Here is a 22,639-nt window from a genome sequence, read left to right as displayed (position 1 = left end):
TGCCCAAACCCAGAATCCTGTGTGTCCACTGTTTACACACACAGCTAGCCAGGCTGCTAACGGAAATATGGAACGTGTTCCGTGAGCGCCCAATGAAATACGTGTAAAAGATGTGCCGACAGCGTGTCAGTGTCTGTAAGATTGATGTCAATGACACATTGCTTATTTTAGGATACATAGAAAGATTACATACTGTACATTAGGTGGAGCCTACTAGTGTGATATGCAACACAGAAAAACAAATGGAAGATAAAAGTGATATTCAAGTGCACGTATGTTTCTTATTCAGTTTGTTGGAGCAAGCTATAAAAGACTGTTTGTGTGTGTGTGTGTGTATATATATTATATATATATTTTTTTTTTTCAAAACTGCTGTACATACTTTATGTATATGAGAGGAATACATGGACGCAAACAGCACTGCCACCAAGGTATAAAAATGCAAATAAAACAGAAAGCTAAAATTAAATAAACATGGTAGTAAGTTGGACAAATATATTTCTTGCCAATCGGGTAAATAGAAGCATTACAGAACCCAAACACACAGAAGCAGCAGCACGCGCACAACAATAAACAAGCTCGGTGTTGTACAGGTCACCATATATCACCAAGAGCTGTACCTCCTACTACAGACAGGCACAGCTTTAATAAAGAAGAGCATTGGACAACAGAAGCTTGCACAGTGCACAGGCAGCTTTGTTTCTACTTAACTACGCAGACTGCCCAACATCTCAACCTCAGGGTGGCAAAACGAGTGTGCAAATGCAAATCTCTCGGGAAATGGGGTTTATGAAGGGTGCACTGCCTTACATTAAGGGAAGGAGATTGAAACATTGGGAACGAACAAAGATACACATATTTAAAAAAAATGGAGCTATTACTGTTGTTTAGTATTAATGTTAGGATTCATTTAAGGATGTATTGGAGAGAGAGAAATCATTACTGGGATGATACACCGACTGGTGTTTGTGTGTGTGTACTGCTTATAGATCAGTGTGTGCATGCCCTAACAAAACATGTGTTACGGTCAAGGTGCTTGCAAACGCCTTAGTGCTCATGTTCAAACAATGAATCAAAAGGAAATAAATGTAATCTCACATTCTCTGTCTCAAAGGTTTCAAGTTGCCTAGGTCTGCCAATCTCATTTATAGTGTTAAACCCAAATACAAATGTGATTTTTTCTTCTAGAGATGCTAAAAAAATTTCCACACATTTTATGGATAAGAATGATTTCATTTTTAATCTTCACTAAACTTCAAGAAGTGAGGAATATGGCTGGTCCTTCAAGCAGCAATTCGGTGAATAAAGCAAATACAAGCCAAGTTTTTTTTAATGTCGATTTTATCATCTAAAATGCTGGTAACCTGCACTCATTTATATGAACACAAAAATTATGGTGCTGCGACTGTTTTGGGGCGTTACTATCTCTGACTTTATGAAAATATAAACTTAAAATAACAACAGTAGTAACTAGCCTGTTATTATCCAACTTTACAATACATGAGTTAATAGGCATATTGCAAGTTGCCTATTAATAGGAAATAGCAACAATAGAAGCCGAAAAGGCCTATAAGCATTTAAGGAAACGTGAAAATATTTTAAGACTCAGTGAAGGATCATCAATTCTCCTGTGTTCAACAACACTCATATGGCATCCCTGCAATATGATCTCAGGCTGTAGCAGTGACACAAGATGCTGGATGAACTTCAAAACTGCTTTAAAAGCACTATATGAAATAAAGTTATTATTATTATTATTAATAATGTAAAATACAAGTGATCACAGAGCAGATCATACTTTTGGCTAGTGGATACGTTTAAAGGAGAATGCAGCTCGAGCACAGGAGTAACAAAGCCATTTACTTGACATCGCTTGGCATGACAGTGTATGTCCGAGTTGCTTACTCAGAATCTTGGTGAAGTTAAACACAATGCTGCACATGTTGTAGAAAAGTGCTCTACCCACTGACGTAACCCAAGACAATGCTTTCTCTCTCCTCAAATCGTGCTACCAATCTAAACTGGCTGCTTGACTCCAGTCATGGATCCCAGAAGAAGGGGAAAAAAAGTGTGTGAGGAAATGCCTAAAGTAATAAATCACAACATAGGAGCCAAAATAACTAAATGGAGACTGAACAATGTGGAAGTGACATTTCTTGGTATTTTGTGACTTGTAATGATCCTATACTGCATGTACTACATGTATTATTTTTAATGGAGGAGAGAGACATGCAGATGCCGGTGCAACATAGACATAAACAACTGGTGAAGTTTAGTTTTGTTCTCTCTCACATACAATCATTGAGAAAGGTGTTACTGAGGCCAGGGTTCAAGGAGAATGGACGCAATGAATCAAGCGGCCAGATTCTGCCTTAGAATAAAATAGTGGGGATTATATTTCCTGATTTAACAGCCAGCTATGGTGTCAGACATACCTCATTAGCAGTTAGCTTGTCCTGGGGTGTCTGTGGGGACATGGTGGGTGTCGGTTGACTTGAGGATGGGGAGGTGGTGGTGGAGGAGGAATGGCTTTGCTGTAAGAGATCTGGCAAGAGGTGAATGCGACCGGCAAAGCCATTGCTCTCAAGTTGGTTGGCACGCTTTTTGTCAACTGTACTCTGTAGAAAAAACAGGCACACTTGTCTCGCTCAAGTGCTGCTTTAGTACCCACTAGCCCTTGCAAAACTCTAAACTTGAATTTATTACTTCACAATGTCTATAGGGAAAAGCAGTCACAGCTGCTTAACAACTTCATGTCTCGATGCCACAGTAAGAGGTGAAGGGTTTTGAATCAGTTGAAACCAACTACTATTGGCCTGAATATTTTCCGCTGAACCCTGCCTTAATATATTGGAAAACAAACAGCAGTGGTGAAAACATGTCTCCTGACACTTTTTTTTTTTGATTATTTAAAAAAAAATTTTTTACATTTGATAAATTGTTTATTATTAATAGTAATTATTTGTGGAGGTTGGTACGTATCATAAGAATTACATATGAAAATCTGGACCACTACCCTTAACCTAGCTGCTGAACCACCAAGCATGAAGTCATAAAATCTTAGAAGTTCACAAGCACTAAATTCTTTGAATATAAAAAGCTAGATATTTTAATGTAAAGCTCAAGCATTTATTAAAACGTTAGTTTTAGAGGGGAATGCACGGTCTAATGACCTTCATTAGCCATCTCCTTCTAGTGAGAGCCTACTCATGTCCTGGGACAAACAGCTAAGGTCTTCTCTATGCTTTTCAGTTTGGATTATTTGATTTACTTTGCACAGCCTTTTGATTCAGAAAGACCATAAGGCTATTATAGAGTTAGTGAGAAAGGGGTCAGTGCAAAACATGCAGGAAGCAGCAAATGAGTGGGCTACATTAACTATTGTGCATGCAACAACAAAACCACCAACAAAATAAGTTCTGCCATAGAGAGTGTTTGCTACTTGCACACTAAATAACACACAGAGATGATGTAGGAATGAACAGCATGAATGGATGAGCAGTTTAACAGACTGGTGTTTTTTTTGGTAGGAGGAAACTGTGATACCTGTCGGACGATTAAAGTGCCTTCTTTGGAGGGAGTCATGGCAGGTTCACTCTCAACATCATCATGGACAATCATGGTCTTCACAGACTCTGTTTCTCCATTGCTCAAATTAAGAGATGACCTGCATGTTTAACATGGGAAATGAATATATGTTAACCCTAACCAATTCACTCCTTGAGTTAATTTGAGTCCCCATTACTTCAGCTTGTTTCATGGAAACATAATATATGGGAATCACTGTTAGATTCTAAGAGATCACAAACGTACATAGCTCTGGCATCTTCTGGCCCCGATGTTGATTCATCTGCTCCTTCTTGTTCCATGTCATCATCCTCCTCATCTGTAGTACCAGACTCCTCACTGGAAGAGGAGTAATCTGTTACTTTATGCAGAGGTCGTACATCTTCCACAGCACGTAGCTCCTTTGCCAATGCAGTTAGGTCCTAGCGGGGACAAATGGAAAAGAGAATTCTCACAATTGAACAAATGCATAAAGAATGCAAAAAAAAATTGTGTGGCATTTTGTTGATTAATAAAAGTTGTCTCTCTCTAGTTATGCCACTTCATTGCATGTATTCCTCATGAAGGTTTGGTTATATACCGATTGTACACAACATTGGTTAAATTAGGAATTTCTCCTGCAGATCAGATTCTAAAAAATATATAACCATCACACAGGATGGCTTCCTTAAGCTCCTCCTAGGCAGGTGGGACCTGAAATGAGCACTCTATAAACAACCTGTCTGAAGTACTACTGAATTGTACACAAACGGTTGATGTGCCTTACTAATTTCTTTTCAAATCAATTCAGTCTCTAGTTTTGTGCACATCACTTGCATAATACAATTCTGTTTTGAAGCCACATTACTTTGAATTGGTCCTTGTGATCCTGAAACTGTAGGAAGAACATTGCTAACCATTGTGATTTCAAAATTAATTTCAAGTTAGGATGCTTACCACTTCTCCCTGAAAAATTCAGAAGTGTCAGGAGGTGAAGAGCGGTCACGGGTCCAAAAACAGGGAAGGCGGGAGGGAAATAAGACGTAAAGCAGTAAAAATTAATGCAGGCCCATATGAAATATATAGCATCAACATATGTACATACTGGGTAAAATATGTCATCATTTAACATGGTTAATATTCATTGGCATAAGTTGCAAGAAAATCCTCTCAGAGGCTTCTAGTAAAGAAACTAAAGTGTTTAACTTAAATAAAATGTAAATAGCAATGCTGGTTTCTTAATAAATAGCATGTTATGATCAACAGTGACCTTAATGCCCATCCTAGAAATGACAACATGATCATTATCTTACAGCAGGCTTGCTGGGTCGGATAGCTTCTTTTTTCTCATCAGGCTTTTTGGCTGTATTATCCGGACGCTGCGATGGCGACCCCTCGGACTTTGACGATGCTAAATATGAAAGAAAATGGATAAAGCATTAAAGGATGCAATTACATATTTTGTTTGGAAGGAATGAGGCAGACGAAGAAAAAAATTCAAATTTATGCGGAGTCAGAAACTACATTTGAATCCATTCATAGCGCAATACATCAATACATCACATTACGCAGTTACTAGAACTTCTTATGTTGCAACACATTCCGTCATTAATTTGTGCTTATTCATGGCACCTTCAGTCCACAGGAGACATACACTTTTCTAATTATTCAAGCTCTAGTTTATTCTTTTTCTTACCTCTTATATGTGATCAAGATATCAACCTCCTTTTTACATGGAAATACCTACATGTAGGGAATATTAACTAACTGGACTGTAGTTGGTTGTGTTTACTCCGGTTACTTGTTTTTTTAAGACTCTAAAATATTGGTGGGCAAGACACACTGACATTACAGAAAAAATACAAGAGGAGGACATTTGGCCATTGGACATTACACTGTTACTAGACGAGGTTGAAAGAAGATTATGTCCATGAAGTTCAATCTACATTACATTTCGGCGACAGGGACGGTCATCCTATATTTGTATTTATTTTGATCCAAAAGCACGGCAAAAAAAAGAAGAAAAAGAAAAAACAGTGAAAGGAGTTGTCATTTATGTTTCATAAGGGGGAAAAATAATTCCTTCCCGACTCCAGTAATAGAGAAAAGAAAACTGGCGCTCAGCCAAAGGAGTGGGGCACCACGGTATAATTGAAGAATGATCCTTTATTAATCCATAAAACAAACAGCGGTTAGCACCCTCCTACGCGTTTCGTGTACGCCAGTACACTTTATCAAGGAGTGATAAAGTACTGGCGTACAAGAAACGCGTAGGAGGGTGCTAACCTCCGTTTGTTTTATGGATTAATAAAGGATCATTCTTCCAGTATACCTTGGTGGCCCACTCCTTTGGCTGAGCGCCAGTTTTCTCCTTTTCTCTACACTGCACCAGCACTTCGACTCGGCAGCACGCCTCTCAGGACATTGAGATTGGGCAATATGTGAGTACTTTTATTCTCCCACTATTGTGTTACATTTTGAACCAAGGGACCATCCCCATGAGGAATACATAGGGGCTTTATTGTTAGCCCTATCTTCAGGGATCTTCTGGACCCACAGAGGACTATATATCTTCATTATCTCACTAGCCCTGTTCTCTGTACCTATGTGCATTTTATGAATGAGATGGATCCAGCGCTGGAGCACATTAATCACTAACTCTCTCTGACTCCAGTAATAGCAATCAGATTTACCTGTCTGAAGTACTACTGAATTGTACACAAACGGTTGATGTGCTGTATTAATTTCTTTTTAAATCAATTCAGTCTCTTGTGCACATCACTTGCATAATACCTCCTATGTTACCACCACACGCCTTTCCTATGTTTAACTTATTTCTTCCTCTCTAAAAAGATGGCTAACCTTTTCCTAAAGATATCTATTGTATCTGCAGTCAGTCTGTACATTTCACATTTGAACTGATCTTACTGAAAAGAATCCTACCGTTTGCTGCTCGAGACATTTCCTTTCCTATAACACTTTAGTGTCAGGAAACCAAGTGCTCAGTACTTGTTGGGTCGCACTGGTACCGAAAAAATGCACTGAACTTGACATGCAAAGAAAATCCTCAATTTTTCATGCATGCATTTTAAAGCTGCAGTTCAAGCAATATCCTACATGTGTTTTTTTTGTTTTTTTAAATAAATCAATTCTGTACTATGAGAAAATACTTGTAGCATTTAAAACATAAATAATTTAGACATTTTTAATGTATTCTAATGTAACAATCATTTTTTGTTTCTATAGCAACCATTTACAAAGTCAATCCCCTTCCTCTTCTGAAACTGGCTCGAGCCCTGTCCTCTCTCTAGCAGTGCACTAATTGTACATAGTGACATGATCTTCCACACAGAACTTTGCATCTTGAGTACTCTGCTGCTGCACTGACAGCCATTTAATGAACCCCCACCGATCGATCACAGGAGAGCGGATCAATCGACAACTTATCTAATCACTTGCAGTGTGCAGATAGTACTTGTGCACATATTGAATGGGGAGAGAAAAAAAAGTATTATAATGGCAGCCTGAACTGCAGCTTTAAGCCCATGGGAAGTAATGTGAGATTATGATGTAATGATAAAGACCATTAGTGCCACTTACATCTCACGCGGAAGCGCTCCCCAGATCCAGTCTGAGATCCCGGGTGAGAACCTGCTTGGGAGCCGGAGTTACTTGATCCTGAAGAGCTGCCGCTGCCTGGTCTCGGCACAAGCTTCTCCACCCTCTCCCAAAGCAGTCTCGGCTCAATATTGCTATTTGCAAGGACAAAGTAAGTAAAGGAATAAATAAGATTTGAACCACTGCTCGATCAAGTAAAGCAAAACAGCAGCAAGGACAAAGGTGGTAATACACTTTGCTTCAAAATTAATTATTTAGAGCACATTCTGATAAGGCAAAGTAGTGGACATGTAGGCTCATCTTTAGCCAATCTTCTGCCATAAGACACCTTCCAGCATCGTAACAACAATAAAAGATGACATCCTTATTTGCTGGTCTCACATTTCATCTTCATTTGGTCTTGTTTAGGTGCAGTAGCATGAAAGTACATTAGTAACCACTCAAGCCCAAATGTTAAACCAGGAGCCTATGTCTTAATGCTCTCATCATTCAGCTTATAAGAAGGCAATAAATACTTTACTGGCACTCTCGTAAAAAAAAATAATGTGTTTGCGATGAGTTCTGCGCTGCTATTAAAACCTGTGCTGTGATTTATACAAGGTCACCAAGTAAAAGACTGCTTCTCATAGGTTCAAGAGTAGCAAAGACCAACCAACAATCCCTTTTAGGAGTTCTCCTCCTAAACTAAACGAAGGATAGAAATGCGGGTGTTGCTCACACACCTTGTGGAGTTCCTCTGTCCAGCTTGAGTATTTGGTTGCCCACTGCCCTGCAGCGGGGAATCTCGCCGGGACAACACAGGGGATCTTGATGTTGTCCTTACAGGCACCTTTAGCAGGAAAACATAAACAGGTCTCATGATAGGAAATGTGCATGTATAAGCACAAAAGTAACCACAAACCGTAATACTAGCAACCTGTATAGCCTTAAAATATACACAATAGTTATGGAACAGTTTAAGGAGTCTTCCATGCTTTGCCTGGTTTAAAAAAAAAGAAGAAAAAAACACATGAATAATTACACTTAAAACAAGCTTTGGAAACTTATGGGGAGATTCACTAAGTGCTGATGTGGTCGAACATCAATCCCATGTTAACTACCATACAACAAAGTCAACAGCAGTTAGCATGGGGATCCAAGTGCCAAACTCTGCGTCGGTGCTAAGTGAATCTTGGTGATAATCTGATAAACCCTGGAGGGTTTTACATTTAAGATGCTAATAGAGCTTCCCAGAATAGTGTAAAAAAAAAAAACAGCATGTGAAGCAATATGCTGCGGTTACATGGCAAAAAGGGAGCAAAGCTAAGCAATCCACAAGTGGATAAGCATATATAAGACAACATGTGAGGGAGGGCACAGGGAAAAAACAGAGAAAAGCGGCCCTCACAAAATGTAATGTGGTAAAACATTTTATTTCATGTTAACACACACTTAGTGACATTTAAAAGAGAAAGGAAATAATGCCTGCATCGTAGTCTTTTTGTTCCACTACGACGCATGTGAAAAAAAGGGGGCAAAAATTGAGGGTTGCATGCACCGACAACTGCAAAAATGTGCAATGCACTGCAGCACAGACGCTAAAAGCATACATTCTGCTCTCATCCCAACTCCATCTGTATTAGTCATCTCCACAAATCCCGCCCATGGGATCAAAGGTGATCATTTAGCACATCGCCCCACACCCTAACAAAATATTACACTAAATACAACTTTGTTTGGTGGCTGGGTTTCAAAAACGTTCCTTGCTCTGCAGCTGGGTCACATACAGTGAAAGATTGGAAACCGATTCCGTGATATTTAATGTGCACAGCTAAATTTTACTGATGGCAATGAATTAACTCTCCCAAAAATATGAAAACGACATTTTAACCAATATATTCATTTAACCAATGTTAACGAAACATCCGATTGCCTTATTGCCAACTTTGTAACAATACTTTGAACTTAACGGAGCCTTCCTTTAAAATTCAGGCATGCTTGCACTGGCCGAATCGAACATTGCTAGGTCAAAGTATTTTCCTGCTGTTGCCGATCACCTCTCAAAGAGTGATGGCATAGAATATAATGTCAGAGCACATTACTCAAATGACAGTACATTACAAGATAAATGCCTAGATGAGAAAAAAAAAACGAAGTGGAAAAACACAAAAAGATAAAAGTACTGTTAGGTGCCCAGCTGGTATAAACTAATCCCTCACACACATAAGAATTGCCTCTTTTTCTACTCCTTACCCTTGGAGGCACCTCTTCACTGTCTGATCTAGCCCAAGCCCTTTGACTAGGCTCAGGTATCTCAGACTTAGGGTCAGAACTCTGACTTAGCACTTCACTGCGTGAAGGTGGGTGTGGGTCCTGAGATCGGAGCTGGTGAGGTGCAAATTTAGGAGAAGGGTCACTGAAGGAATGGGATCGCGAGACAGGGGAAACATTGTTCTTGAGGGATGCCAGATGAGACCATTGTACCTTACAAGAAAACAAGACATAAAACATTTAAAACGGGTCTTGGCATCACTGGCTTTTCTCATTTCAATTAGAAGAGAATGTAAAAGGTCAGGCAAGGACAAACAAGCTGTTTCAAGGCTGAAGACAAGTGCACATGGACAGAACTGGAGAGCGAATGATTGTAGGGATGAAAGGGGAACTGTTAAGGCAATGAAATGAACAGACATGAATGGGTTATTGGTGTACGGCATGTGATTGCATGTATGCACTGCCCAAAAATAGCTTTTAGACCTAGACTTGCCAAAACACTATATTGCCGATTTAAAAATTCTTGTTTTAAAATATTTGGATCTCACAGTTAGAGTTATATATATATATATTTTTTTTATTCTGTCGTATTTAATAAAAAATGTGGACGTTAGTGGGTTGTGAAATTTAACACCATTAATTAACGCTTGCGACACAAATAAGCGTTCACTTATAGAAATCTGCGTTAATCAGCACTAGAGATGCAATTCTGTGTGCGTGGCGGAGAGATCACACTTTTCAACCATAGGGTTATGCAGAAGGCCTTTTAACAAAACCTTATATTTCCAATGTATTGGTAGCCTCAGGTATTAAAGGGGTTAATATACAACAAAACACCCTACACAAAAAGCATACCATGTTCAAATGTGAAGCCTTTAGTAGCCCAATTGGCCATGGGTTGATCGCAAGCTGGTCACTTCGGTTTCTAAAGGGGTTAATATATTACGTTGGCAATATTTTGGGGGAGTAGTCTGCTTTTAGGGAGTAGCATTTGAATAGGTTGTTGGCCGTTAATTCTTCATTTGAATGTTCATTTGTAATATGCTTGTTAATGTAACTCTTTTGGATATGTAATTTCGGCAATGCATACTCATTTGCATTGCTAATTGCCAATCCTGAGGTTAAATGAAGCCCACACTTACTGACGCAATAAAATGGAGTTGCTGCTGTTTATTTAAGCTTTCAACTTTCCGTAAATACGGATGTTTACCATTAACGCAAAGCGATATCAATATTGTAGTTTCGTAAATCTAGGTCTTAGAGAGAAAGAGGCAAAGAAAACGCAGACTTTCATTGACATTTGACACAATCATTCCCAAATAAGTAGGATATAATTAAACAAGTATCACAAATTTATATAATTCCGCGTACCATGTAGGAAATTGTAGTGTCTGTTGTTTTTGCCATTTTTGTAATTAAAATGAGTGATTTACAATTGCTCAACAGCCAAGGTGACAAATAATATAGGTAGGTGCTGTCTGAGCAAATGTGAACAGTCAACTTATGGCTGAGCAGGTGGGACCTCTTGAAAATGATAGATTTGCGCACATTAGACATATTTTAGAAATAAGAGGCAAATTGGCCTCTGACTTTTTAGGTCACAACGTTCAATTATGTTGCCATCAATCGGTAGTTCTCGAATGACAAATAACCTACTCTCCACACTGGTAGCTTCACTCGTATTGTAAGAATTAATTTTGCCAGAGGTGTGATGAGTAATAGTTGTGCGCATATCTACATATCCAAAACAAACAATTTAAAAACAGGTCCATCCAGCAAAGTCTCAGACTGGAAGGTAATGTGCACCGTCTTATGTCACAGTATTTATTTAAAAAAAAAAGTCCCATGACATCCAAACAAGACCATTAGACGTGAAGTATACCTCTAGTTATTGTTAGTAGAAAATAAAACAAATGTCAACATGCTGTACGCAGTCTGGGAGAAACAAGGCTATCATTCCGTAATACCTGCAGCTACGGCCTCCACTTCTCAGTGACTCACAACTCTTTCATGGTCATACCTGAGGTTCCACTGGCCTATGCATGGCAGGCTGAGCAGGCTCAGAATTTCCATTGGAAAAGGACTCCGATCTTGAAGGCACTGGTGGCTCCAACACTTTCCCTGGCTTAGACTGTGCTTCCGGGGAGCCTTGGTTAGCTTTTCTAAGGCGCTCTTCAGCCTGCAAAAAAAAAAAAAAACAGTTATTGCAGATGCTATACGTAGGAAAAACAGCAACAAAAGCTACTGTGAAACGGTTTAAAAAGGTGTGAATCCCACATTGACAATACGGTTAAGGAAATCTTTTCATAGATTAGCTAACCAGGATTTTAACCAATGTCTAATACTTCTGTAAACATCCAACTACTACATTTTAACTGCACTGCCCCCTGGCTGTCAACCGCACTGCACCCATTAATAAGATACCTCTGGATGTTATGAGCAAAAGTAAAAGGTTCTTTAAAATGTTTCTTTCATGTGCAATAGGATGAGATAGAAAAGTATCCTTCATGATGCTCTGCATATATCAATTTCACTTTCTAGCCCCAGTACAGTTATGTCTTAGAAATAAGTTAATTATACATGTACTAATGGTAATAATGGTAATAATGGTAATAACCACCATGCAATTTCCTGACAAACATTCTCTTTCCTTTTTTAACTGCTGTAAGACAGACACCATCCACTAACCAAACCATGATCCCCTTTAATGTTTTGGTTAAGGAAACATATAAGTAACAAATACAATATAGGTATGCCCTACAGACTGAAGGTTACATAAAGTGAAAGCCCTGATCAATACTTTAGGTATGATGACATCAGATAAACCTACCTCTCGTACTCTTTCAGCTTGTTCATATTGGGGTTTAGGCTCTGGGGTATGGTAACCTTGCTTGTTCCTTTCTTGCTGGGGCAACGGAGGCTGCTGAGGCTGTGGCTGCTGCGGTGGCTGCTGCTTGTGATCATGCTGTAGAGACATGAGATAAGCCTGCTCTTGCTGCAGCTGACGCTGGAGTCTCTCCGCTTGTCGGTGCTCCTCCATCTCCCGCCACCTGTACTCCTAAAATAGTTAGTGGCAAGTTTATGGAAATTCTGTCTGTCTGCCAAAAATTTTGTATGCATCTTGTAGTTCAATGTTCTCGCAGACGTACAGGTCTTGGAGAAGTGCAGATTTGTTGCAGGTTGTGCTACCCTATAATGGGCCAACATGAGAGTTATTTATAGAAGACATTGTAGTGTGCAGAGCTTTTGAAACCTCAAACGGTCTCTTCTACTAGTGTACGAAGATGTATATATCTTGTAATTCATGGAAAGCCTGCATGCAAGGGTTTGACAAATGTGCTGTCATCTAAAAAATGCTGGAAGTGTACATAGTCATGCTTGGCTGTGGAATGTGAGAGGAGAACTGCTGAGTTCTTGATTTAGAGGTGCAACTGATGCAGTGAAGAACGCAGCTTTTAAAAAAAACATTTACTCATTTGTGATCCAGGCTGGCTACAATGTGCTTTTTACCATCTGTAAACAGTCGACGAGAAGACAGCATTAGCAAAACATGAGCAGAAAATGATAGCGACCAACCTACATAGTGGGAAATCGATATTCTTTTCAGAGGTGTATAAATCAATAATAATGCATTACATATCGGCCATAGCAATTACTGAATGGTTTGCCTATGCCTTAAAAGGATTCCTTCTTGGCACGCCATCATTTTCTCACCAACTACCCGTCACTCCCTGCATAGGGATCAGTTGGCAAATGTGGGAGATTCTGGGATGCCCAAATCACTGGAACCAAAAGAGCGACAAGAACACGATCTAGCCATGGCATTAAAGGGGCACTCAGCGGGCCAGAAAACAACCTTTTAAAATCAATAATATATAAGGTAGTCTAATTGCCTTAGCTAAACAAATATAAACCATGCCAAAGATTTGTAATCTTTCCAGGGTTTTCTTGGAAATGAATTACAAGTTGAATTGGGAAGTGTATATCAATCAAGATGCTTGACTCATTCTGTCCTTGTTAGGGAGGGGGGATTTAGGGTAATCTGGCTGTATACGCACTCGCTGATCAGACAGTGATATCCGTGCAATCATTATACCCTACCCCCTATTATTCATGTACTGTGTAAACATTATACCCTACCCCCTATTATTCATGTACTGTGTAATCATTGTACCCCACCCCCTATTATTCACACTTTGGCAATACTGAAAGGTTCTTTCGTCATGCCAATAAAGCTGATTTGATTTGATTTCAGAGAAAAAGGAGCGGTCAGAGGAAATCAAACACTCCATGTTAACATAAAAACTACAGAATTTTTTTTAAGAATACTTGTGTGTCAGATTTGGATAAAAAAAAATTGCAATCAATCACCTAAATGTAATCCCTTAAAACATCACTGGCACTAGTTCACTTTGGTCCTAGGAGACCCTTTAGAATAAAGTAAATCTCCATTCCCCGAAAACGACATACCCTGGAACTGGACTACTGATTCTCCGGAAGATACTACTCACAAAGCCTTGTACTTTCATAAACTAAAAAGGACATTACGGGTAACTAATTTTATTTTTTGAACGCACCGGAAGATTTGCTGTGGCACAAGGTATGTTTTTTCTTTTGTCATAGAAGGAAAAAATAAGCTTCATAAATTCTATGGTAAAAAGAGCTAAACCAAGTAGATTGTTGCCAGTCCCAGGTTCCAGGTCATGTTTATAGGTATATTTAAGCTGAAACTTATGTTGTATCACAGATATTTCAACACCTAGTTCTCTCACTGAATGGGCCTGAGAGAGAGCCATAATGGGCCGAAACTCTGCATCCTACAGGACGTGGGTATACTGACCTATTTATTCTTGTAGTTTTGCTTTTGTATTCTATCTTCATTCAATCTAGATTTCTTTGCATTTCATGTAGTGTACTGTATATCTATTTACTGTGCTGGAATCTAGATCATATTTATCATATGCTATTTTTCATTTGTTATTAACTCATTTAGCGATTATATTTATGTTGCTTTTCTCAGAACATTTCTAATAAGACAAAAGGTTAACATTCAATTATTTGGATAGCTTGCATTATCCACGTTCAGAAGGTTGAAATGGCTAAAATAATAGGAAAACTAGAGATCCATAACTAAACGACCCTGTGCCAAAAAGTAGACAAATGTGGAAAATGTTTCAAAACCAAAAATCTCACTCAAAACCCTAAAAATCTTTTGTTATTTCCATTTTTGCAATAAGGGTGCCTCCTAGGAATAAAGGTAAGACATTTGGAGAGAGAAATGCGTTTGTGAGAACACAAACCAAAGTATTCCTATTTTTGGCACACATGATATGATGAATATACTAGATAAAAATTACTCATTTAATTGTTCACTTTTTATAAAAATAAAAAATGTTTTTTTTTTTAGAAGAAACAAGAAAATAGATAACATACGAAAGAAAAGTTGCTGAAGTATGCTCTATTTTGAAGTGACTATGTGTGTGTGTGTGTGTGTGTGTGTGTGTGTGTGTGTGTGTGTGTGTGTGTGTGTGTGTGTGTGTGTGTGTGTGTGTGTGTGTGTGTGTGTGTGTGTGTGTGTGTGTGTGTGTACATATATTGATCAGCTCAATTATTAAATACCCATATTATTTGTACCAGGTGTGGGGATTATTTCTTAGTTGTACATATACACTGGTGCTATCTGTAAACTCTGCAAATACAGAGGCAGATCGGAAATATTTATAATAAGGTAGATTAGTAAATTGCTGTATGCTAATAACTATATGCTAATTAGTGTAAAAAATAAAATAGCAAAACATATACTTTATTTTTTAAAATTGCTACCTTGGTCTTCATTATCTTAGTTATTCCAAGTAATTGTAGAATTGTTCGCTTAAGCCCTTTAGACTTTTTTCCCCAAAGACATGGATGTTTTTCGTCTTAGTCAATTCTTACAGTCACATATATAGGCATACCCCGGTTTAAAGACACTCACGAGTAAGAACATATTTTCAATAGCCCCATACCCGAGTCCATACACGCTCGCTTCGCGAGTTCGGACACTTATCCTGCCCTACAGACCGCCTTAATACTGTAGTGACGCGCTGATTCCCCTCGCCCAATAGTCAAACGGCAGCTCGCGCAGGCGCCTGTCAGCATATCCTGAACAGCAATACCGGTTCCCTACCTGTACCAAAGCATCGATAAGTGGGAAAAAGGGTAGTGCTTCACGTCAAGTACATTTTCGCTTTACATACATGCTCTGGACCCATTGCGCACATTAATGCGGGGAATGCTTGTAGTTGGTTCATTACGACTGCTCTGAGGGTGTTATTTTTCAAAGAGCTAGGGATTCTTAGTAAGTTACAATTTTTCTTGCAGTCCTTTATAGTCCCTTATATCATAGTTTGCAAAATAGCGATGGACAGGCGGGATATTTGGGAAAGAGGAAAAACAAGAGTTGAAAGGCAAAACCTGGCTCTAAATAATAGTATAATTAGTATAACGTATACATTTGGTGCTTCATCAAAGCTTCTTTGCCACTGTCCTCGTTTAGTAAATTCACTTCGCTTTGTTGTCTAGGGCCACGTCCATACTGCAAGCGACCGCACGGCGTCAACAGGCCGCACCTCTATAAGACAGGCCATAGAGCGCATGATGGTGTTTTCAGGAGACAAGCGAATTTGTGAGCGGTTCAGCCAATGAGGATGAACCAGCCTCGTAACATCATGGCCACACCTCCGACGTGGATTTCAGTCCACAGATCGCTGGGCCAGCAGGCGCGTGACGCCATACACTCCGTCGCGCACGCCCACTATATCCGAGGCCCAAGAGGAAGCGTTGCGAAACACTATTATATGAGCTCTCTCAGAACACAGAAATATAATGCCTGTACACCATGGCTATCTAAAGGGCAGCGTAGCATTCTGCTTCTCCACTCTTAGTGAGAACACGGCCCTCGTGCCATCCAACGTCACGCCGGACATTAGACGTTGAATGATGCACCAGACTCGCATTTTGCCAACTTGCTCAGCTTCTACCGGGGTATAGCGCAGGTCTGTTTCCAAAGCATCTATGAAGTTAAGGTTATTAGAGACACTTGAGTATAGTATATTATAAGTACAGGCATACCCTGCTTTAAGTACACTCACTTTAAGTACACTCGCGAGTAAGTACATATTGCCCAATAGGCAAACGGCAGCTCACGCATGCGCCTGTCAGCACGTCCTGAACAGCAATACCGGCTCCCTACCTGTACCAAAGCTGTGCGCAAGCGGGGAGACTATAGAGCCTGTTACAAATGCGTTATTTACATCAGTTATGCACGTATATGACGATTGCAGTACAGTACATGCATCGATAAGTGGAAAACGGTAGTGCTTCACTTTAAGTACATTTTCGCTTTACATACACGCTCCGGTCCCATTGCGTACGCTAATGCGGGGTATGCCTGTATCTAGCGTTTCTTTGCTTGATTGATATGTTTATTCTAATTTGTGGTAAAATATCCATCAAATTTTATAAGGCCCTCTAATGTTTTTTTAAAGAAATTCCTATGTTTGATATATTCATTAGTTAGTAAAAAAAGTTTCCAACAAGGTGGTTTTTCATTAGAACAGTCATGTTATAAGACTCGTATAAAACCAAAAAGAGAAGGAAGAGGAAATAGGATAACCGTTTATAAATGATTGGTTTAGACTAAATTCATTTAGACCATTGAGGGATAAAGTACCTAGTAGATAAATCCACTTTGATTCTTTTTGTAAAAAGGGTGTTGTCCCAATTGCTCCTCCTGAGTTAGGCGGTATATTGTCTATTCCTTGAAATTTAAGGGATGTAATATTCCCTCCAATCCGATCATGTTGGGAGATTGGCTTATCCAAAGTATTACGTATCGAAGCTATATGTTCAAGAATTAAGTCTTCTGAACTGATTCCGAGTCCTGTCCACACATTTTATGAGACATGTTGCAAGGTAGATGACCCCTTGTGTCTTACAATTGATAAAATGTCTTAGTTCAAAATGCTTTAAACCATTCCCACTGGAAAAAAACATTTACTTGGCATGATGAAATTGCAAGCTTTAAAACTATTACATTTAAACAACCTTTTGTGTGTTCTAGCGATGTTTTATTGGGTGGCCTGGAGCAGTAGCGGTGTACACGCATGTGATGAAATAATATTGCTGAAAATAATATACTGTTGATATTACTGAAATGGACTGGGGGGGTCTCTGGAGAAGGATTGAAGGCGATGTTCTGTTTCCATTTTGTCTGTTCTGTTAGTGTGCATTTTGTGTGTGAGAATGTGTGTGTGGTGTAAATAAGAGTTTCGCTCACAGTAGATTTACGACTGTGCCTGTAGTTTACGCCCACATTCCTAGTAATCAAGTACCTGATTCCTATAGAGAGCTGTTTTAATCCAGTTTTAAACCAGGCTTTAATGATCTGTAAGATGATTGGTTTAAGAATTAAGGAGTGGTTAGTATATTCTGCCCAATAACCTATTTTGAACAAAGGAATTAAAAAAAATGTATAAAAAGCCTGCTTGGACACTTTTTTGGCAGAGAGTCTCTTGATTTTTGTGTGTATGGTCATACTCTGAATCTGTACAGGCAATAAACTACTTATTATCCACGAACCCGTGTTTGTGAGTTTGCAAACAATGACATGTCTTAAATTCTTAGCCCTCGCCAACATGATATTTAGATTCATTTTTAGAACTTCGCTTAGTTCTTGATAATGAAGCAGAAAGTGCCAGTGTTTAACAATGTTTTGCACACCCTTCCATTGTCTATTACAAGTAGTTATACATGTATTATTTTTTGGGATTCAATAGGTGTCTTATATTTCAGTAAATCATGTCTATATGTTTTTAAAGCTCTGTGGTAAGCTCTTTTAAAATTTCTGGAACGTTATCCGCTTTGGAAGGACCTAGTACTCATAATGTGTGCCTGCTTTTTCAAGTATAAAAACTGGAAACAGTTTCTCCAAATTCTCAGGAACTGACCTGTAGGTATTCCATGTATTACAAATATACAGATGATGGCTATCAGCCCGTAGGTAATTATTCATAGCAGTAGGCTTCCTATAGATTATTAATTAACTATATGTTGATTTACAGATTGTCAGTTCAAAAAAAGTAATGGTTATATGCAGTGTTCGACAAACCTATACATTTGCTCGCCCCGGGCGAGTGGATTTAACCCCCGGGCGAGTAAATATTGGCCCGAGCAGCACACGTTTAGTACTAGGTGGCGAGTAGATTTTTTTTGTGTGGCGAGCAGATTTTTTGGTGATTTGTCAACCACTGGTTATATGATCTGCCTCCACAGTTAATTTGCGATTGTAGTAGTTTGAAATCCGGGACGTGAGGAATTCCTCCAATTGATTCTTCGTCCTCCTCCATAGCATGAATATGTAATCTATACATCAATATACTTTGTGTATTGCACATATTTCTCAGTAAAAAACGTAGTTTCCTTCCATCACCCCAAATACAAACTCACGTAAATGGGGGCGCATGTAGTACCTATGGAAGTTCCTTGAACTTATTAACTATTTTTTAAATCAAATAACTTTTTTTATCATGTGTAAGTATGAAATTCAGGTCACATATGAAATTGTGACTAGTGTTGTCTAAGCTTCGGGAGGTGAGGAAATGTTGAATAGCCCCTAAACTAACATGTTGAATGTTGGTGTACAGGGACTCAACATCAAGACCAACAAAACTAGTGTTTTTATCAATACTTATGCCTTGAATGTACATATCCTTTGTAACCTTGACATATGAAGGCAGTGCTGTCACAAATGTTCTAAGGACCATATCAATGTAGGGGCTCATTTTCTTGGTGAGATTGTGGATTCTGGACACAATAGGGCATTCCAGTGTTTTCAGCATCCTTGCCAAAAAAAAAAAAAAATAGTACAAGCAAATATACTCTAGATACTTATTATAATATACTCAAGTGTTTTTAATAACCTTAACTTCACAGAGTCTATATTGATGACATATAGAAAATGTGCACATCAATATCTATTTTGGTTATTCATTTAAATATATCAGCCATATAAATATATGTACTGTATACATAAATATTAGTATATATTTTGGGTTAGAACACCCACACAAACTGTAGAATCGGGTCTTTGAGATTGATACCATAGCAACAATATACAAGAAAACAGGTTGCCATGACAACCGGAGACTATAAAAGACACTTTGGAAACAGACTTGCGCTACCCCTGAAGAAGCTGAGCAAGTTAGCGAAATGCGTATCGGGTGCGTCATTCAAGTACATATGGGTATACATGTATGGTTAGTATATTTTTTTACACAAATAATAAGCATACATTATAAATATTTCCCACTGCCCACTATATTTACAGAGCTTCCAGATAGCATTAGTGTACATTATATGTGCTACTAAGAGTTAATAACCACACCTGGAACAAATGAGTTTTTAGTAGTTGAACTGATACATAATTAATCACTTCAAAATTGCACACTGAAGCAACTTTACATTATTATGTATGTTCTGTTTTCTAGTTTCTTCTTTTTTTTTTAAATAAAAGGTTGACAATTAAACGGGAAGTTTTATCTAGCATATTCATCATATCACGAGTGTGCCAAAAATAGGAATACTTTGGTTTGTGTTCCCACAAACACATTTCTCTCTCCAAAGCTGGAAAACGGACTTAGAAAAAGTACATGCATGCATGAACAAAAATGCTGTATGTATCTGTGGTTGTCAATCTGCGCTTCTGATAAACCACCTCTTAAAACCAGCAAATTGTTTATACAGCTTGTGCAGCTGTGCTTGAACAAGGCTGACCTTACAACTCGCTAGCTGCAGCCCCATAGACAGAATGCTTTACCAGTAACATGGCCTGCTCCTGAAGCAGCTGCTGTTGAAGGATTTCCAAGTGCCGTTGCTCCTCTTCCAGCTGTCGTCGGATATACTCCTGCCACACAAAATTTTCCACCATTGCATTCATTTAGACTTTACATTATTAAAAACAGAACAACCAGGGTGCACTGTAAAACAATACACAAAGACCTATACATTCCTCTAATGGCTCCATCCTAAATTCCCTATCGCTAAAACCTTACGCGGCACATACAAAATTACACCAAAAGCTTCATATGTAAATATGGAAGCCTTCCATGAACACCATTCTTGCGATGTAAGACTTACACATGCTTTGTGTGGAATGTGGTAAAATACGAAGTTAGAGAACAATGAAGACACAAACTACATGTACCGAGCAGAAGTCACGCTAATCTAAATAACGCTGGAATGTAAACTAATCAAAACAAACGTAACCTAGAGAAAGTAGCGATAATCCAGAACAGGACATTGCCTGTCCATTAATACTCCACCTCGGGTTAAAGGCCTTGGGCTACAGAACTCCCGTCCTTTAATTTCTCCGGTGGAGGCATTAATGGCCAGCTAATGACGTTCAGGGATGTTACTTAAATAGGCTATTTACACAACTCTACATTCCTTTAAAAAAAAAAATCTATATTCAGTTACGTACGTCTGGGGTGTAATACGGGCAGGAAGTTCAAGGGGATTAGGTTGGAATTGAAGACGATGACCCTGATTAATTTTGTAAATAAGGAGTTAAATATATTTTTAAAAAGTGTTAAACCCTTGGCACCTGCAATTCACTCATTTAATGGAGTGCAATGGTAGAGTGAAAATAAAACAATGATATAATTCAGAACTAGTCTACCAGTTAATAACCATGTTACTCACCTGTTCTCGCTCCACTCTTCTTTTCTCTTCCTCAGCTCTTCTCCGCTCTTCCTCCTCTTTACGTCTCCTTTCCATCTCCTCCATTCTCTTTTTCTCTTCTTGCTCTCTGCGTCTCTGCTCCCGCTCTTGCTGCCGCCGAGACTCGCGCTCTCTTCTTTGTTGCTGGTGGAGAAAGGAGGACAATGCTGATCAGCAGAGTAATTGGAAGTATCAAAAAGCCCATAACCACGGATTACAGTCATACTAAAAGCCCAAAATGGGTGTGACATCCAAGTCCCTATACCTGCTACAATGAAAGGTGGCTGGCTATTTTTTTCACCTATCCATGTTCCAATCTTTCAGCTCCCCATTGGCTTGAACGTCATACGCCGAGTTACCCATCAAAAAACAAACGCGTTAAAGCAGCACTGCTACAACTTGAATAGCACAAGGGTATTGAAAACTAAGCAGATCCGTGATTTGTGGGTTTCTTTTCTGTAACACAAATTTACAGCTGCTTTTTTCTCACTCGTTATATAATAACTAACAGCAGACTTCCCTTTAAACTAAATGTATAGTATTTCAATGTGCTATTGTCTGTGTGCCAAATTAAATGAGAAATACATGGTTTTCCAAGTGTTCCCTACTCCTACTACCTTCCTCCCACTATCCTCTTGGGCCTCATTGCCAAGTTTACAGGATCCTAAGTGCCTGGCATATATACTTTACTGGGATAAACAAACTTGTAGTATAGTAATATCTGCGATTCATTTTTCAATGTGCAGTCTGCTGCAGTTATGTCCTGAACCATTGATAAGTAATAGTAGACATTTTATTAACTGCACAATGTCAGTAATGGACAATGTTAGCCACCCACCTGTCCATCAGCAATAGCATGATATTTTAAAATGCTTACATGCCTATTTATGTACTACAGCAGAGTTCAAAACTACCACTGCAAAGATTACAGCAGGAGAGCAACATGAAGTCCAGCATTTTAACGCACATAGATAAGTGACTTTTTTATAACCGACTAGCTGATATACCCGGCGTTGCCCAGGATGTAAATCCATAATAGGTAGTGTTATGTATAAATAGGGGAACAATAGGATGACTATTTGGTGGAAAGGTTGTATAATAATGTTGAAAAGAAACATGGAAGAATATGCAATACGATGTTGTTTAAAAATGGTTTATTGTAAACACACCACAGTACAATGTATATTTTGGTGACATAAGTGATGTAAAAATGTGAGGTGTGTGTCCCGCTAGGGTGTGAGGCGGCGGGTGGGTGTTCAGTACGGGTGGCGGGAGGGTAGCGAGTGCTGGCTGTGGGTGGGGGTCCCGCTAGGGTGTGAGGCGGCGGGTGTCTGGTGAATGCGGGCGGCGGCTGGTCAGTGATGTCGGTGCGGCGGGTGTGTGTGTAGAGTGTGTCGGGTGGGTGAGAGGCGGCGGGTGTGTGTCAAGTGTGGCGGGTGGGTGAAAGGCAGAGACGGGTGGGTGAGAG

General features: G+C 39.1%; 1 protein-coding gene across 4 annotated transcripts in view; it reads right to left on the bottom strand.

Annotated features, from left to right (window-relative positions):
• MAP4K4 (mitogen-activated protein kinase kinase kinase kinase 4) overlaps positions 1-22,639 on the bottom strand; it is a 164,005-nt gene that overhangs the window by 16,532 nt on the left and 124,834 nt on the right. The window contains exons 13-24 of one of the 4 annotated variants that reach the window (XM_075590401.1): positions 21,154-21,315; positions 20,270-20,356; positions 12,245-12,472; positions 11,435-11,593; positions 9,397-9,627; positions 7,887-7,993; positions 7,147-7,298; positions 4,860-4,957; positions 4,504-4,512; positions 3,814-3,989; positions 3,547-3,667; positions 2,436-2,618 (exon numbers count right to left, since the gene is read on the bottom strand). In XM_075590401.1, the coding sequence (XP_075446516.1) occupies positions 2,436-2,618; positions 3,547-3,667; positions 3,814-3,989; positions 4,504-4,512; positions 4,860-4,957; positions 7,147-7,298; positions 7,887-7,993; positions 9,397-9,627; positions 11,435-11,593; positions 12,245-12,472; positions 20,270-20,356; positions 21,154-21,315 (1,713 nt within the window). The remainder of the gene's footprint in view (positions 1-2,435; positions 2,619-3,546; positions 3,668-3,813; positions 3,990-4,503; positions 4,513-4,859; positions 4,958-7,146; positions 7,299-7,886; positions 7,994-9,396; positions 9,628-11,434; positions 11,594-12,244; positions 12,473-20,269; positions 20,357-21,153; positions 21,316-22,639) is intronic. The other 3 variants (XM_075590403.1, XM_075590404.1, XM_075590405.1) reach the window with 3 other exon arrangements.

The sequence above is a fragment of the Ascaphus truei genome, chromosome 3 (genome assembly GCF_040206685.1).
Source record: "Ascaphus truei isolate aAscTru1 chromosome 3, aAscTru1.hap1, whole genome shotgun sequence".
Taxonomy (NCBI): Eukaryota; Metazoa; Chordata; class Amphibia; order Anura; family Ascaphidae; genus Ascaphus; species Ascaphus truei.
This window is presented reverse-complemented; position numbering and strand designations above follow the sequence as displayed.